At 36.7% G+C, this 16,591-nt stretch overlaps 1 protein-coding gene across 10 annotated transcripts in view; it reads right to left on the bottom strand.

The window, feature by feature from the left end:
* UNC80 (unc-80 subunit of NALCN channel complex) overlaps nucleotides 1–16,591 on the bottom strand; it is a 191,045-nt gene that overhangs the window by 95,681 nt on the left and 78,773 nt on the right. For 6 of the 10 annotated variants that reach the window (XM_087949587.1, XM_087949581.1, XM_087949573.1 and 3 more), the window contains exons 27-33: nucleotides 15,142–15,345; nucleotides 13,565–13,665; nucleotides 10,262–10,459; nucleotides 9,579–9,686; nucleotides 6,712–6,850; nucleotides 5,882–6,063; nucleotides 1,928–2,059 (exon numbers count right to left, since the gene is read on the bottom strand). In XM_087949587.1, the coding sequence (XP_087805713.1) occupies nucleotides 1,928–2,059; nucleotides 5,882–6,063; nucleotides 6,712–6,850; nucleotides 9,579–9,686; nucleotides 10,262–10,459; nucleotides 13,565–13,665; nucleotides 15,142–15,345 (1,064 nt within the window). The remainder of the gene's footprint in view (nucleotides 1–1,927; nucleotides 2,060–5,881; nucleotides 6,064–6,711; nucleotides 6,851–9,578; nucleotides 9,687–10,261; nucleotides 10,460–13,564; nucleotides 13,666–15,141; nucleotides 15,346–16,591) is intronic. The other 4 variants (XM_087949612.1, XM_087949606.1, XM_087949597.1 and 1 more) reach the window with 2 other exon arrangements.

Below are 16,591 nucleotides of genomic sequence, written 5' to 3' on the forward strand. Positions count from 1 at the left end.
GATACATTTGACAGCAAGATGCAGTACATTAAAAGAGAATAATTATATCAAACTTAAGCAGCAAATAGCGTTAGATTTGGCAAAATGGGAAAATTTACAACTGTCATTAATAGGGAGAATATCAACAATAAAGATGAATATACTACCCAGAATTTTATATTTGTTCCAAACAATTCCAATTAGGCTTGGAAAAGAATACTTTGAAGATTTAAATAAAATCGTGTTGAAATATATATGGCAAGGAAAGAAAGCAAGAATAAAGCTAAAGCTTTTGCAAGATGCTAGAATAAGAGGAGGATTTGGTTTGCCTAATTGGGAGTTGTATTACCAAGCTACAAATTTGATGTGGGTTAAGGAATGGATAACATTAAGAAACACTAGATTGTTGACATTAGAAGGACATGATTTGTTGTTGGGGTGGCATGCTTTTCTATGGTATAAAGGAACTAAATCACAGGGGTATTTTAGAAGACATTATATATGGGAGTCTCTGTGGTTAAACTGGGAGAAGACTAAAAGACAATGCTATTTGAAAATTCCAGTCTGGCTATCAACTATTGAAGCATTTTCTTATCCTATAATATATAAAAAGGAACAAACAGTTAGAAATATTGAATGAAAAGGGTGAACTTAAATCTATACAAAAATTAAAGGAACAAGGTATAAAGATGAATTGGTTTTCATATGCGCAAATACATTAAAGGTATGATAAAGACTCTAAAACAGAAGGTTTCTATGATAAACTGACTGATTTAGATAAGATTTTGACAGGTACTGATGAAAAGGTGATTAAAAAATTGTATGGATAGTTATTAGAAATTAAACTAGAAGAAGAACAAGTTAAAGAAACTATGATTGCTTGGGGGAAGAATTTTGGATATGGGATTGATCTAGAGAAATGGCAAAAATTGTGGTTTCAAAATTATAAAATGACAATGTCAACAGCATATAAAGAAAATTTGTATAAGATGTTTTACAGGTCACATTTCCCCCCGCAAGAATAGCAAGAATGTTCAAGAATAAATCGGAAAAATGTTGGAAATGTCATCAGACACCTGGCTCATATTACCATATGTGGTGGATATGTACGGATGCTAAAAAATATTGGACTAAAATCCACACGTGGTTGGAAAAAATGACAAAAAAGCATATAGACTTTTCTTATTATACTATTCTTTTCTTATTATATCTACAAAATGATTGTAGGATAGATTTGAGATGATAATATGAACTGTCATAAAACAATTTAAGTAAAATATGATTATTTCATAAAACATGAATGAATAAAAGTATAGTCAAATGATTGATTAACAATGATATTAATGTATTTAATACTTGATTGAAAATATGAGAATATATACAATGTAATTGTAATTGAAGACTACGAAATGGAAGCACAAAACAATTTGTAAACCAACCGACACACTGTATGTATATATATGGAAGAAGGCTTGATGTTTTTATGTTTTGTTTGTCTATGTTTGTCTTAAAAACCAATATTTTTTAAAAAAATAATGTTAGTGTAGTTTTGTTTCCAGATCCCACTTATCATACAGACATATGAGAAGGAGCCACAGATTCCTAAAGGTAAATTTTGGATTAGCTAGTTTTGGTTGATTTTGCAGCATTTTCTCTGTATGAGGAAAAGAATAAATTCTTGTAATGCTGTTCTAGATTGTTATGCCTAGACTCAATTAGACAAATGATCTGTGTATTCAAGAGCAGCTGTAAAAAGCTGATAACCAAAACAGTTCCAGAAGCATTTATTAGAATTTATTAAATTGCATATTAAGAAACAAAAGACTAAGCATGTGACAGCCAATCTTATTTCTAAGAGATCCCTTGAGGATAGATGCCTCGAGGATTTATTAAGCTGCCTTATATTTTTTGTTTCTCTGTGATTTCACCCTCTACTACAGTTACTTACAGACTGATCTTCATTGATGGGGTCCTGCACACTCCCACTGCACTGGGGAACCCATGGAGGGTCAAACATGGGGACAGATGGCATTCCAAGCACTGGAGAGGGCAGGGTGAAGTTAATACTTGGTGGAGGAATCTGTAAAAATAAGTCCAAAAGATTCAATATGATAGAAATCACTCTTGTACATCTCTCCTGAAAATGCTTTTTTCCAGGAACAAGGAAATATTAAAATATGAAATGAAATGTTAAAATATAAATATATATAAAAAAATATATTATAAAATATAAAAAATGTTAAAATATAAAAGAAATGTTAAAATATAAAAATGTTAAAATAACAATGTTAAAATATTTAATTCTATCCTGAGATAAAGAAGAATTACAAAATACAATTTTTCCTCACATAATAAAATAGAAATTCAAGTAATTCCTTTTTTAGATGTTTTGGTAGTTGAGTTAGGATTACTTTATTTTTTAAAACTTAATTGTAATATATAAATGAAATGCAAGGCAAACTATTTCTTATCTAAGCAAACTGTCCAAGCACTGTCAAACTGCTGGAAATAATAGAAAAATTAGCTTTGATCAAGGAGGGATGACAATGTTTACAGGCCTTGGTATATATCCAGAAAGTTATGTACTGGTTTTCTTTTTTTCTCATTATAGAGCATCCAGAAAAAGTATCAGTATTAGGAAATGGAGCTTTGAAGGCCAAAGAATTTAGTCATTTTTCTTTCATTGTATCATCTTACCATATGCCTTGGCAAACATAGTGCTGATATATTATTTCCTTTCAGTTATAAATTATAGGGTTAAAATAGCCATTTGTATGGGAGAACAATAGATCTGCAAATCATGTGAAGGAATGTAGACTTGGCCTTGGGAAGGGGGAGGGAATGAGCGAGGTGTTTAACAGGGGAAATTTATAGCCCAGAAAAAGAGGAAAGGGTGAAAAAGAAACTCAAATTACTCCCACCTTGATTTTCCTTGATATAAGAGTAGCATATAGAGAATATTGTAGAGAGAAACTCTGACAGAATTTCAAGATTGTGTTACTTCATCCCACAAAAATAAAAAGCATTATTGGAATCTATTGTGCCTGCCTATTTTTTTTTACTTTGCCTACTTTCAAAGGGATATGATAAGAAGCCTTTAAATGTCTTCATTTACACTTCAACAACTATAAGGAATCAGGCTATTTTTTTCGATTACAATGTGCAATTTACTTCATAACATTCTTCAAAAATGATATACCAGAATTTCACTCTCAGTGCTTCTAAAAACTAGAATTTGCCTATCAGTTCCAACTAGTTTAAATCTTCTCAGAAATTCAATATAGCATAGATAATAGAGAATTTCTATGATTCACTATGACAGAAACTGCTTTAAACAATTGACTTTATTTTGCTAGACAACAAAAACAGAAGTTAGAAAGAAAGGGACATAAAAAGGATAAATGTTAAAATGGAAATTTGTTAAAATGGACAAACAAAATATTATTGTTACTACAGTATTAATGTTATTGTGATATATGTTATTGATTATGATTGCCTAAAATAATTGTACCCAGACAGCACGCTGATTGAAATCATTTTTATATATTATACTAATAAAACAAAACTTTTAAAAAATTGACTTGTTTAAAGTCAATTGTTAAGGCTTCTGATATATATTCAATAATGCAATATTTTTTCTAGTGCTTTCTACAGCTTACAAAACACTGCTTTATCTTTCCCAACAATTGAGCAAGATCATAACTGATTATTTATAATTTTCGCATTACTATCCAGGAAAAGTTTAGTTCCCCATGCATTTCTACAAAGGAAAAAGAAGAATGAAATCAGTCACCAGAAAAAATCAAGGAGAACAGAGAATCTAGAAGAACTTTATGACAGGTGTGGTGTACTCAACTAGATCAAATTCTATTCAGAGTTGACAGCAAAATTGGTGGCACAGTGGTTAGAATGCAGTATTCTGATGCTTGTTGTTGGGGTGGCTAAAAGAGTGGGTGAACCTTCAGAACAAGAGGCTACTTGTTTTAGAAGGCCATGAATTAAGGTTAAAAAGTAAATGTTAATTTTAACAACCATTTTGTTAGATGTGCCATTCTAAGAGATTGGAATAAATACAAAACAAGGTTTTCTATGAAGATGCCTTTTTGGGTGTCCCCCCAGGAACAGAATATAAGTCTAAGTGCTATTGCTATTGCTTTCATGACTCATAGCAGAGACCATGATGAAACACCTAGCATCAGTGAGACTCCCATGCATAAAACCCAAAATATAGATCCAGGACATATATGACACCTTTGTCATAATAAAAAATGAACAATGAGAGAAGACACATGAAACTATCAGCAACATCATCAAAGGAATAAAATTCACAAGGGAAGAAGAAAACATCGACATGCTACCCTTCTTGAATATCCTTATCAGCAGAGGCAATGATGGCAAATTAGAAACACAATTCTATAATAAATCTGCCCACACCAGCTAAGTACTCCACTACCAAAGTAACTACCCAACCTCCCACAAGAGAAGTTCCATAACAATACTATTTAGACAACCACAAACACACTGCAGCAACCTTGAACATAGGAAAAGTAAAAAGATAATCTATTCAACATCTTCCAGCAAAATTGATACCCATGCAACTTTATCAAAAAGTACCTGACCACTCAACCCACTACAACTAACACAAGCTATGAAAAGGACAACACTGCCATACAACAAAATCATCACAGAAACCACCAACAGGCTATTACAACTACATGGCATCATCCTAGCACACAAACCGACTAAAGCCCTCCAAAACATTCGAAGTAAACCCAAAGACCCAGCAGCCCCTGAAGAAAAATAGGACTCATCTATGATATACAGTGTAAGGACTGTAACAGTCACTATGTAGGTCAAACAGACAGAAGACTAGCAGAGCGCATCCATGAACACTAACTGGCAGTCAGAAAACATGATGAAATCCTTAATTTCACAGAATATGAACAGTTTCAACTGGTAAGCATCCTAGACTAAGCCAAATTAAAAAATGCTAGAGAATTCCTGGAAGCCTGGCATTCAGACCAATCAGTCATCAACAGGCATATAGAGATAAATAACATCTACCAGAGGGGTGGTATTCAGCAGGTTCTGACCAGTTCTGGAGAACCGGTAGCGGAAATTTTGAGTAGTTTGGAGAACCGGCAAATACTACCTCTGATTGGACATTTTACAGTATCCTTCCTCTGCCACACCCACCAAAAGCCACGCCCACAGAACTGGTAGTAAAAAAATTTGAATCCCACCACTGACATCTACATACCATTCAAAAGAGACAATAAAAAAGGTAAAGACCAAAACACCTCCTCACCAGCAATCAGCCCCCAAATAAGCAGACATTAATGCCAAGATTAATATTAGACCAGCAATCAAGAAGGAACTACAAACTCAGACAGACAGGTTAACAGTAAACAATAGCCTATCCAAGAACCATCAGGAACACTCCCACCAACACTGACAGGGCAAGCATCTAGTATATAAGCAGAGAACAAACCTTATTCCCTTCTAGCATTGATGATGTTACCCAGTTTATTACAAAGCTCAGACAGTATCAAGAACCTCACAGTTCAACCCTGAACTACAAATGTTTCCATCTATTGATAATAACTTGACTGCAGATTTTGAATTACATAGTTTGGGATTAAATCATAAAGATTTTTCATACGGATTTTAATCTAGGGAGATAGAACATCAGACCATTTATTTATATTTGGCCAGGAAATAATTAAGAGCATTGTTATGTGATACAGGCTAATATCATTACTATATCTCGAGGGATCTGGTTTGCAATCAAGCTATTCCCTCATTCTGTGGAAGTTGATTCAAGAAACCAGAGCTCAAATTTTCATCTCTAGTCCTTTTGATTCTATTCATAATTATTGAGCGGGTTTTTGTTATTGTTCACCTTAAAGATTTGTTGAGCTCCTTCTTCCATGCGAGGCCATACTTGATATCTAAATCTCCAGAGGGTGTGGAACTTCAGAATGGCATTCAGTCTCTGCACTGCCTCCGGGTGATGAAATTCAGACATCAGCATATCTGAAACTGCCTCTGGTACTTTCACAGCACATAGAAGAAACATGGCAGCTGTAGGAAGCAAATATTCCATGAAACATCTCCCCCCGTCTTACAATCTGGAAGCATTATTATTTACTGATGTACTTGAAGCTGAGAAGTGGAAGGCACTAGTGGGATTGAACCAGTGTAACAATTGGTTGGGTGAGCACGTGCAGCGTTTGAAAACCGCCCATTTTCAGCTCTAATACTGCAGCCCTGGTGAGTAAAACAGCTGAGGCGCGGCAATGCACTGTGCCGCGCAAATCAGCTGAGCTGCAAAACACGGAAATAAAGGACAGACTAAGGCAGGGGTAGGTGGGCGGGGCCAAATGATCACCAGAACTACCAGTTCGCCTGAACTGGTCTGAACCGGTAGAATCCCACCCCTGGGTGAAAGCACACATTAAGCTTATGAGCAGACTTGATAACAAAAGGAGCAGGAAATTGTCTTTGAATTTCAAGCGGGGAAATATCATGAAGAGAAGACAAGGTGGCAGCGCATATAAACGTAGGCTGCATAGGCAAGGTTCGCAGAATCAGGGGAAGATTTCTGTAGCATTAGATCAAAAATCCTCAGAAGCCAATGCTGGGTGAAACTACTAGGATAGTTCCAAATCCTTAAGATTGGATTTTTTACACTCTTGAGGGCATTCTTAGAATGTGAAAGGTGCCTCTTACCTGCTGCACCAGCCATGTGTTCATCCATACTGAGCAACAATTCCCATGCTGCAGGCTGGATGTCCCCATACATCTCTTCTGTGAGGATGGGAGCTGCCTTGATTAACAGTGAAAGTGGTGCTGGAGACAGGCTCATCACCTGCAAAAGAAAACCATACACTCAATAATATAAAATAGGGCCCTCACAAACATATTCCCCTGCTGAGGGGAATGTAGCACACACAGTAAGAGTGCTGAAGTCTGCAGTTTCTTCACAGAGATCAGGTGATGCCAGATAATCTATTATTTAAAAAGATTATAGAAAACCGATCCAAGAAGACAATGCAAGTAAAAATTGGGGAACACCTATCTAGATAGCTTCTACAGTACAGGTAGTCCTCACTTAGTGACTCTTCAAAGTTATGATGGACCTCCCCAGAATTACTTTCAACCAGGTTCTGGAGTTCTGATGGCAATATATACATATACTCTGAGGGCATTTGATCACATTTTTGGTCCCTGGCCATTGCACTGCGTTTATGGCCATTTGCAGTCATGTGACTGTGTTTTTTGGTGGTTTTTGCTGGTTTCTGGTGCTTACTTCCAATTCTAACAAAAATGGCTATTGAAGAAAATGGGTCGGCTTAACAATTATAGCATTCTTTTCACAACTGCAGTTTTTGCTTAATGACCAATACAAAAAAGGTTATAAAATCGGGCACAGTCAGGTGGTAACCAACTTAAGAACAGCTATGACTTAATGGCAATTCTGGGATAAATTATTGTAGTAAATTGAGGACTACCAATAGATACATGAGATCATCTGAATTATCAACAGTGAATTCATTTAAATCAAGGTAAAATGTGACATTCCCATAGTGCTGAGATAGACTTCATAGAGACCTATGTTACTAGGCACATAGTGTCTCAGTGTAAGGCAGTAAGGCAGGTGAACCATGTTTCCATCATATGTTTCATGCGATGCAAACTGTGCATTGGCAACATTCTACCACATGTACAGTATTACCAGACACCATGGATAATTAAACAGAAGTCAAAGGAGCAATTCACAAGCTTAAGATTCCCTAGAGTTTCTCTACCTGGCACCATGGCTGGGATTCTACCAATACCAGATTGGTTTGGTAGAACCAGTTATTACGATTCTGCGCAGTTTGGAGAACTGGCAAATCACACCACTGGCTCCCACTCAACCCTGATCTAGTGAGTGACATTTAGGGTATATTATTTTCTTCTACTTAGCCAATCCTGACTTTAATGAAGAAAATGCTGAAGCAGAAGTGAACTGATCAATAAGTATGATGTTCAGGGATTGGGATATTTATTCTAGGTGAATATATATTATATAATCCCTTTGAATGATCTGGAAATACTTCTTACTTTTCAATAATGTTTGGATTCTCAAGTGACAGTGCTGGAAAAGAATGCAACTACACAATTACACCTAGTGGCAACTACTTCTAAGCTTGAAGATTTAGCAGGAGTCACCTACTCCTTAATTACATATTAACTGACTATGCAATGTGTTATATGCAGTGCTGCATTTGACTCTCCAGAAATTTAACTAAATTACAGCAGTTAAATTGCTAGGTGTGTTATAAAATTTACAGTGATTGTCAAAAACAATTTAAGATGTTAAACTTTAAATGATTTCAAAGCTATCTGAAGAACTATCTCAATGAGAGCCAGGCTGAAGGCTAAGATCAGGAGACGCCCTAAAGATACCTTCCCTTTATGGGATTCATTTGTTCAAAATACAAAACAAGTTTTGGGATAACCTTGCTCTGTTTCATTAGCTTTTCATGTATCCCTGCATCCCTGAATAATTTAAACACTTTCTGTACTAGATATCTTCTTCTGCTTTGATAATAAGAAGACAATCTTTATCAATACAAGATGAAATATGACAAAATTCTGGAAAGTAGATATATGGTTATAGAGATGATGGCAGCGCTAGAGGTACTACATTGGTTAGAATAGATTTGGTTCTGATGGCTATTCAATATAATCCAGAAAAAGGTGATTAAATAGCCTAAAATGGTTTGGGTAGTTTTTGTACTATTAAAGGCTCATCTGTATCTGAGTAGATGAAGTCCACAAAGTATTTGAGGGTGAGACTCACAGGAGAATTTCTGAAAAGGAAAACCACTTTGGAATCTAAGAATGAGGATGTGTCAGAAGACAGATGAAATTAAAAAAAGACCAAAAGTTTATGTCTGATGATTATAAAGTAGTTCCACACTAATTCATTGCCTGTGACATATAGAAAATTGCCAGTAACTTAACGTAAGTGCTTTTCTTAAATCTAATGAAATAGAGAATTACTAGTGCTTAAAAACATAGAGGGGTATAAATATGTTAACATATCACATATGTTAAGCAAAGAGACTTGAACCTGGGAAAGTGAAACAGAAATTGCTTTTTAATGTCTGTTAAATTATTTTTTAAAAAAGTATAAGTAAATAAGGTTTTAACTCCTTTGTTTTCTTGGGAGGGTACTCCCTTTTCAGAGCAGGATTTCCTTTTTCTTTCCTTTTTAAAAACTAACCTCCCTCCCCCACCCTCTCTCTCTCACACACACCCAAATGCACAGGTTGGATCTTTCTTTCCTCCTGGCCCATACAGGCAACACCCACGCAAATGACTTAGAGTTGGCCATGCCCACCGAGTCACCTGACCACCAAGCCTTGCCTACCCAGTCACATGACCAACAAGCCATGCCCACAGAACTGTTGTTAAAAATTTGAATCCCACCCCTGCCTGGCACATATATACTGTATATCAAAGTGTTATCAATAGTGATATATCACTATATATCAATAGTGTTCCACTAGTACATTATTCCTGTAGGTAATGGAAATTCACATTACCTGATGCCTTATGTATTTCAACATCCCAGAGTCTTTTTTTCCTTCAAGATTAGAATCCATCACTCTTTTCTTCAGGGATGGTGTTCTGAGGCATGACTTGTCTGAACACTGAAAAACAATTGACCTAAATAAATCTGAGTGCTTTCAAAAGTTAGCTCATTAGTGGAAACTGGGGATACCATGATGTTTCTGACAATAATACACGTAACTAATGCAGCTTTCCCTTGTTGACCAGAAACCACTGATAATGAGAGAAGCTGACATTTCCTTCTTTGCCTATTTCCAAAATGATGCAGGTTTCACAGGGTTTAACAACCTCATCAGAATGTTGAAACAAATATTTGAAGCCAGCTTCATCCATCACAACATTTATAGAACATTGTGATATATGCCCAAAAAGAATGAAGCTTGCTGTGTCATGAAGCTTGCTTCATCATTCATTTGCCCCTTTGCTCCCAGTATCAAAAAAACTGTGGCAACTTGGGCAGCAAACAAATTTAATAAATAAATAAATAAAAATACATTGTTTCACTAAGGAAGGATCCTATATTAAACACAGTTCTTAGAAACGCCTCCCACTTCTATTCACCTGCGAGAATGTAGCAATCAGGTTTGACAGTGTAAAATAAATGTCTAAGCAGCTGAAAAATGAGTGATTAATGTATTTATTCATTACCTCTTACCTCTTTTTGTTTTTTGCCTCTGGCCACACCATTTAGTAAGTTATTTTCTTTAAGTGAATCCACAGTGTCTCCGTATAAAAGTTTGATCGCCCGGACAAGGCGTGCACACGAACGACTGTGGTGGAGGTAGCAGTGAGGGTGGCAGTAATCAATATGGGTACAAATGAAACTCTGCTGGTTGCACAGAAGTATCATCACCTGGAAACACGAAGTATGAACATTTATAGAATTGCAGTCCTGTCTTTGTGCCAAGAGAAGATTATGTGAACAACCTTTTTTAAATATCAGAAACCATAGACAGCAAAATCTTTGAAATATTTTCAAACTATTTGTCTCCTTTCCCATCCTCTTCAAATTAATATTTCATAACTCTGACAATTAACTCATGAATGAGAGATCTAGCAAATATCTCATACTCATTAATCTTAATTCTTAAACATATTTGTTCAGTTTCATTGTTCAATGAAATGTTCCAGGGCAAAGTGAGAACAAACAATAACTTTTTCCTTTGTTCCAAAGGCCATGACAGAGTTTGAATATAAAGTTGCACTTTACTCAGAGTTGCCTAGTTTAAGCACAGGAATTTTATCCCTGCCAGTTGTCTATACCAAATTTCATTTCTGGAAATAATATTTACTTCAGGATTCTCCTCCTACACCCAATTTTTCTTGGCTGAGCAGCTGTGATTGCTTCTTCTTGGTTGGTGTGATGACCCAGGGCATGGCACAAAGACAACACAGTCAAATAAGCAAGAAGAGTCCCTTTATTATCTCCAACTTTGCCCCCAATGTCCAAGTTATCTTTGGCTGGAGAAAAACTCTCCCAGGAACTGCCTTTAACTGTAGAAAATTCAGTCCAAAACAAGGTACACACAGACTGTAACTAAAAATCCAAACAAACAAAGCTGCAGTAATTAACTTGACAGGGCAGAAGAAAGACTTTCAGACCTGAAAGCATGGCAATGCTCACACAGTTGGGAAGATGCAGGAACACAAATAAGCCACAACAATCCCAAATAAATTCACAATTTGCTCCCAACAACTTACTGTGCGCAGCTTCCCTTTTTAAACACTGTTCGCAGCTGCAGCTAATGAAGGGAATCAGGGCCCTTTCCTCCCCCGTAAGCCACACAACTCACTTTGCTCCCTTCTCCATTCCTCCCTGCGTGCCCTAGGATGAAAAAGGCTTGGGTCTTCCTCTTCCTTGCTCTACCTCTTCCCTGCTCTGCCCAGCCAGACTGTGCCCTTCCCCAGTTTCTTCCACAGCCAATGGAGCCACACTCCCACTCCCTGTCAGCTGTTCAGCCTCCCCCTCCGAATCAGATTCCGACAGGGGTATGACAGTTGGTTTTATGAATCCTGGACATGTAAGACAAATTAATTATTTTGAAGATTCAGGAAGCATAATATGAGAGTGGTGGAGAGGAAAAACTTTATCTACATTTCCTCTCCCTCTTCTTTCCATTTTCTTGCTCACTTGTTTATTCATTTTTGCAGTTCCCTATTTATATCATCTAGTTGATAGGGATCTTAGAGCTAAGTAACTAAAGAGTACTAATATAACATTATAATGATAAATATATTGATAAGTCATTGTCCTCCAAGGAAAATCTTTGGGTTGTCCTATAGTAAGCTAATGTTTAACAATGTGTGCTGGTATTTTGAAAAATGATATTCTGTTTGATCCTAGTATCTAATTGCAGAGAGCATCAAATGACAACTGTAGGAAAACTATAAGTAACTAGTTTTCCATATTTTATTTTGTACTAAATTTTATTGTATTCTTTACTAATATATCAACTCACTATTTAAATGGCAAGAGTTTAATTTTATATTTGATTAGTTCTATTTGCTTGATCACAAAATACACCTTGAATTTAAGGAATTCTGAATTCTCCTTCCCCCTCCCTGCCATCAGATGATCCAAGAAACAACTTTAATAAAAACAGCCATTACAGATCAGGGCCAGAGCACTATGGAGATTTGTAAATATAGCTAGATTGGACCACTTGTGCTTTGCCTCAGGAGTTCAATAATCTGTCTAAATTAGTCCCTTGACTTCTGGATTTATGTTTGAAAAACTGTGAGGTATGCTGTTATTACTAAGCCAGGAAACAAGTACAAGAGCTTGAAAGATTTTAGATTACATCAGAGGAAAACTACTTTTAACTTGGGACATCTAAATCTCTCTAAATCATCTTAATTTGGCTCAGGGTCAGTGGTGGGATTCAAATTTTTTTACTACCGGTTCTGTGGGCGTGGCTTGGTAGGCGTGGCAGGGGAAGGACACTGTGAAATCTCCAGTCAGAGGTGGTATTTGCCGGTTCTCTGAACTACTCAAAATTTCCACTACCGGTTCTCCAGAACTGGTCAGAACCTGCTGAATACCACCTCTGCTCAGGGTATAATATTTAGACACATTGGAAATGCATTGTTTTAATCACATTATTTATCTATTCATCTATCCATTCTGATTGAACTTCAAAGTCCACCAAACATTATCCTGGTTAAAGATCCAACAAATGCACTGCAATTAACCAAATACTATGTTTTGTGTTCATACACATTGTGTGCACAATTATTAGGTAAGTTGTATTTGGAGGATAATTTTATTATTGAACAACTGCAGTATTCTCAGTCAATCGAAAATGTTAACAAACCTCAACCCTGAATATTTAAGAAAGTAAAAATGAGGTTTTGGCCTAGGTGAATATCTACTGTACAGCACTTTCTATTCCTACTTTTGTTTAATGCCGCTTCTGAATGTTTCTTTCAAGATTGAATAACTTTGCTTCTTTCAAACCCTAATGCTTTTCAACTTGCCAATGAACTGTGGGGAGGAAAGGGGGAAATGGAATGCAGAGAATGTATATGGAAATCATGAGAGTATGGAAACCATCAAGGTCACCACTGCAGGGGCTTGAGAAAGAGATGGACTGTTCCCATAACAAGAGGATGTCTCATAATTGGACAGTGTGGTCACCCGGGGGGGGGGGGGGAGAGAAGAGAAAGCTATTGTTTAACTAGGCAAGTATTTATGTGGGAACACCAGAACTAGTTTTGTTTCTTCAATACCAATATAGTATATCTAATAAAGTTTTACTTTTGGGAATTCAACTCTCCAGAGTGTTTCCTTGTTTTAGGTTCACTAACTGGACAACTGACATTTTCTGGATTAAATTAAATTCTTGAGCAGTTGAAACTTTGTTATTCATAAAAAAGAACAACTTTAATTTCCCTCTGTTCTGATGACAAACTCTGAATATTATATAATTCTAGGGAAACAAAAATAATATCTACTTACATGCAGCCACGTCATATTCCGGTGATAGTTATCTTCTGTTCCAGTGCTGCTGAGCACTTCAGGTTCTATACTAGGTTCACTTGCACTCCAAGGGCTTCCTTCTTTAAAAAAACACACACACACATCCAAAAATAGTTGCCTTCTGATGCTAACTCCAAATTTTGAATCTAATATATATGCTTGTAAACCAGACCAGGGGTTTGGAACAATTGATTTTATTCCCCTATATTTTTTAGAGATAACAGAATAATATGCCAGAAGCATAACAATTCCTAATAGGCCAAGCCCTTCAGGAAGGAATTTGAGTTATAAAATATCACTTCCAACCTTTCTTCATGTCCCAATTATTAGCTAGATTGATCATTACAAGCATAATTTATAGTCACCATGGAAATGACCACTAATCAGGGATAAACCTTGTTCCCTTTTCTGGAAGAGGGGAGGGAGAGTAAGTAGAAACAAAATTCTTGCATAATCATGCTGCTGGCTATTGTTGGTTTCAGTGATTTGCATTGACTGGGCTCCATATTAAAGAAAGATAATACACATATTTCTGCAATGGCAGCAATTTGTTACAATTACTGCCTTGTTAGATCCCATCAAGGGGTTATAGAACTCTGGGGCGAGAAAGAGAAATCCTGATGGACATTTGAGAACAAAGGCAGAGGAATGCTCTCTTAGACCCCAGAGTTTCCTGCGTGCACTTATTGTCAATGGGCCTTCCAATCAGACAGAAGTTTAGCACACAATTTGTTGACTGTACTATAACATTATGGTTGCAATCCTATATCCACTTGCTTGGGAGTTAGCACCACTGAATTCAATGGGAGAGATTTCTCAGAAGATATGCATAGGATTGTACTGAGGCTATAAAAAAGACAGTATTTCAATTACATCCTTCCCCCACCCTTATAGCAAATATGCATTGACTTGGATGTCTACCAGAAGAGAAAGAGCACGGGCAATACCACTGAGACCCACAAAGGGAAAAGAGATTCAGGTCTAGGATGTATCTGTCTCTGAATTCTTCTCTAAAATAAATCTCTGGAAACAAATATTTTGGAGATTGACAAGTACACATATATTTATCTCATAGAAAGCAAAATATATGCATATTGTATATATAAGTATATGCATAGTACATACTATTGCAATGAGATGTGTATGTGTGTGAGAGAAAGAAAAAGTGAGTGTATATATACAATACCATATATATTATATATGCTACGATATATAATATATGTTGTTTTTATATATACCGTCCTATTCACAGCATGCATTTGTTTGGCAGTCAAGAAAATGCCTGTACAGAGTCCACACATCAAACATTTCTATTTTTAAAATTTGGCATTCTTTGAGTGGAGCAGCACTGACTATTTCAAGAGGTATCGGCAGGGTTCAAGCTCTGTCCTTGCCGAATGTGAAGTCCATGCAAGAAAGGAAACTCTTGAGTCAAGCCTGGGCCATGGGAGGTCTGCCTTAACCTCCAAGCCCCTTTCCTAAATCTCCTAAGCTAAGGATGCTGCTACCTCAGGATCCCTCTCCCTTTTTTTTTTAACCAAGCTCATCTGTGTTACCTATGTCAGTGACAGTGTCCCTGCTGTGGGACAGCTGCAGCTCCTCATTCTCAGACTCTGAGTCCTGACGGGATAACTTGGTGCTCTTTAGGCTGCCGGCCCGGCGAATACTGGACAGGGAACCCCCTCTCTTCACCCGGAAACTGCGGGTTCCTTTAATCTGGAGCAAGCGGGAGCCTCCTATCCTGATCTTCCTGCTGGGAACTGTATTAAAAGAATAAAAGAGGACTTTTTCCCCCTTATTTCCCCCCATTTTAAAGTATAATGATGTATATTTTATATAAAGTTATATTTTTCACCCTCCCACCCCTTCCGTCTGCATTTCAATGCCTTTTATTTTTTTAAAGGAAGACCAGTAAGAGGCTCCCTCCAAAGCAACACCAAGGTGGCTCTAGAAATTTTCCCATATGGGATGCTTTAGTGAAAGGTAAGACAAATCTATTACTCATATTATATTAGACCTCAATCCAGTCATTAGTGTAATTCAAATACTTTACAATCAGCATTATTGGAAACACCACAGCTAAACCACAAATCTATATTTAGTGCCAAACAATTTGCTCTTGTTTACATAGAAAAACAGTTATCTTTCCATGTTTGCTATTAAGACTTTTGCTGTTCAATCGACACTCATCACTGGCTATTGATGACTGAACTGAAAAGTTCCATCAGGCCTTGGAACAGAGCTGTTCTCCAGATAGCCCAAGGCTGACCACATGTTGTGATAGAATCATAACTTTCAATCATGTAGCAAGTATATAGTAGGTAGCCTGCTTGCTTAAACTAGGCACGTCATTTGCTTATCCACTCTGAATGTTACCTTGTATAAATCGTCGTCTTTGCACATTAAACTTCAACAGAATTCTACAGAAAAAGCAACAACATGTGGTCCCACTCTTCAGATAGTTCAGAAGTTTTCAGGCATTAAAGACATCTGCGTATGTGTGTGTGTGTGTGTGTGTTTGTTTGTGTGTGTGTGTGTGTGTGTGTAATGAGCACGAATATATGGAATGATTTGAAGCACCAGTCACTGGCATGTTGTTCTCCACTCAGCTCTAAGGCAGTACATGGGCATATGCATGTCCAAATGTTGCAACACTCAGCTGTACATCTATTTAAAAGTGAACACACAGCACAAGTCACAATACAAATAAATGATAGTTGTCTCTTGGGGCCAGAAGAAAGGGCAATGATGAAATAGGAAAGATCTAAACTTGTTAAGATCTAGGTTCTTGTTAAGATCTAGGTTTTTAAACAGCTGGGGAGGAAGGAAATCCTGATTTTTATACATTTGCGTTCTGCCATGGTGAATGCACAATTTTCTTTGCAAGTGATCACTTTTAGCATATGATTAACTGGAAATTTTATTTGTATTTGCATGGGGATGTAATTTTATCGACTAGCACATTGTGTAATAAACTATCAGAGAAATATCATATTATTCCTCTGG

This window comes from Notechis scutatus, chromosome 1, assembly GCF_049901735.1.
Source record: "Notechis scutatus isolate UNSWTSFEM ecotype Mainland chromosome 1, rNotScu1.2, whole genome shotgun sequence".
Classification (NCBI taxonomy): Eukaryota; Metazoa; Chordata; class Lepidosauria; order Squamata; family Elapidae; genus Notechis; species Notechis scutatus.